This window comes from Penaeus chinensis, chromosome 7 (assembly GCF_019202785.1).
Source record: "Penaeus chinensis breed Huanghai No. 1 chromosome 7, ASM1920278v2, whole genome shotgun sequence".
Classification (NCBI taxonomy): domain Eukaryota; kingdom Metazoa; phylum Arthropoda; class Malacostraca; order Decapoda; family Penaeidae; genus Penaeus; species Penaeus chinensis.
The window spans coordinates 13996218-13998717 of NC_061825.1; the positions used below are offsets into that span (position 1 = coordinate 13996218).

Sequence of the window (2500 nt, forward strand, 5' to 3'; positions counted from 1 at the left end):
GCAGCGTCGGCGGGGGATGCAGAGGTGATGTCCACCTGGAGCGACTGCCCAAGGTTTAGCTTCAGATGAGCTATCCAGGTAAGTATTTGAACATCTGGTCCTTGTGGCGGGATGAGCGGTTACCTCTACTATCGAGGGAACTGACGTGGTTGGGAATAGAAATGGCTGCCCTCTCAGATGTGAGAAGACCTGGAACGATCAGTATGAGGGGGTATACTTACTATTAGTTGGGCCGGGGTGATGGTCATCATCTCCAGGGAGTAGTCATGCCCTGTCGATCTTCTTCCCGGTTAATTCAGAGGTGAGGCAAGGCTGTGTCTCTTGGTTGTCAGACCAAGAAGTCAGCAGATTGAATGGTCTGGTAGCAGTAGCCATGAACTCGATCAACATGAGCATTTGTACTTATGTACAAGGACCAAGCTACGTGTCTTCAAGGTCTTGATACTGCCAGTTTTGCTTTATGGAAGCGAAACCTGGATGCTGTCTAGTGCCTTGGAGTCTCATCTTGATGTCTTTTAGTCTGCAATCAATACAGAATCCATTGACAAAGACTAAAAAATTATTTCCGAAAAAAAAACATTATTAGATAAATCATCAGATGATGAAAGAATCACCAGTAAAGTAATCACTTTTACAAGGGAGACAAAACTTTATGACCTTATCTAGATAGATTGAAATGGTGAATAGGATCCATTGACTTAATAACCTTGGTCACATGCCGCTGGTTGATAGCCAAAAAGTCCATCAAAGAAAGCCTTTTGTAACAAGTCCCTATGCCGGACCATGGGTTACAGTTGGCAGGACCATGTGTCCAACCAACGGCTACACTGTGAGACTGGCATGGGATCTGTTATTTGCGTAATCCGTGACCGCCAACTTAGGCTGTATGGGCACCTAGCTTGTTTCCCTGTGGATAACCCTGCCCATCAGGTTGTCTCTTTGCGAGACAATCTTGGGTGGAGGAGGCCCATGGAACAAGCTAGGAGGTCATGGCTTGGGCAGCTCGACCAGTCCTATTGGGAGGAGTAAGAGATGGGCCGAGGCCTGCCTGGAGACTCGCCATAAGTAACCCCCGTGGGTGGTGGATGCGGCCATGCGCCCCGTCGATGTTAGCCCCCTGATGATGATGATGATTTATTGTAACCTTTACCTTAGTATGCCTATATAAAGCAAATAGTCTTTTACTCTATTTTTTTTTTTTTTTTTTTTACATGAACAAATCACGTTAATGCTAATAAATACGATTTTTATTTACAAACAAAAACTCTGCCTTACCAACTTCAACATTTTCAAATATGAATTTCTTTGATTACTTCCAGGATTCAATATTCAAACAAAAGTTTTGAGAGAGGCCTAACTTTCACTTCTGGTATCCTTGACTTGAAAAGATGATGAAAGAAAGAAAAGAAAGAAAGGAAGAAAGAAAGAAAGAAAGAAAGAAGGATGGAAGGAAAAAAAGAAAGAAATTCCTGCAGAAATCTCTTGATGTACATTTTTTCAGACTTCATTCTTAATGAAACTTTGGGATTTGAAGTTTGCAGATTCGCTTCCAAAGTGAGTGAGGCAAACCCTACACAAGTTTATGAAGAGTACAGAAGTAAAAATGGGAAAATTAAGTTCGACTATTTTTTTTCCCATTCAGAATCGTGGAAGAAAATGCCCTAAGTCTTTCTACGTGTAGAGGATATATGATAGAAAGGAATATTAATTAAGTTGTTTCCTTAAAAAGATATGAAATAACAATTAATATGAGAATATACAGTACAATTGAACAACAACGACGGCAACAACATCATCACCATCAACAACACCATCATCAACAACAACAGTAACATACAATAACGAAAGAAACGAAACTTAATATCACAGTTAAATGATATACGACACGGGTAAAAGTCAAGGTGGAAAAGGAGTGGTGTAAAGGTCATTTTAGCTTGAACTTTGATCACACTAAGGACGATCACACCAAGGGCGACCACACCAAGGACGAGCATACTAACAACGAGCATGTCAAGAACGACCACATCAAAGACGACCAAACCAAGGACGACCCCACCAAGTGTTATGGCGTATTTAAAGCCTAGGATACTATCTGGGGCCCATAGCCAGTCCAAACTTTTGTCCGGGTAAAAAGAAAACACATGGATGAACAAAGTAACTATATTCACCATTTATTTTATGTTCATTAATAGTACATTAGTATATATAGATTAGAAAAACAAAACACAATCCTACTCCTAACCTAAACATCCTGGAATGTGTAAAATACACCAATATAAAATACTTAGCCGAGTGTGACCATAGGCAGAGACACGCAAAATTCGAGCTGTACAATATGGCGGAGTGGCTGACTGAAAGCCAGGTGGCGGAGCGGTCGGATTCAGCCAAGGAGTGAGCTCGAGTCAGCCACCGGAACATAGGTCGATTCGGATTCCGAAACCTTTTACTAGTTGCTAGTTTAAGTATTATGCAAGGTCACCTCAAGATCTATTAGATAATT

The 2500-nt window shown here is 41.2% G+C and overlaps 1 protein-coding gene across 1 annotated transcript in view; it reads left to right on the forward strand.

Moving 5' to 3' along the window:
- The first annotated feature begins 161 nt into the window (after positions 1–161).
- The window catches only part of LOC125026882 (protein starmaker-like), a 9522-nt gene continuing 7183 nt past the window's right edge, over positions 162–2500 (forward strand). Inside the window, exons 1-4 of the mRNA XM_047615482.1 lie at positions 162–201; positions 333–398; positions 1502–1597; positions 1897–2069. Of these exons, the coding sequence (XP_047471438.1) occupies positions 162–201; positions 333–398; positions 1502–1597; positions 1897–2069 (375 nt within the window). The remainder of the gene's footprint in view (positions 202–332; positions 399–1501; positions 1598–1896; positions 2070–2500) is intronic.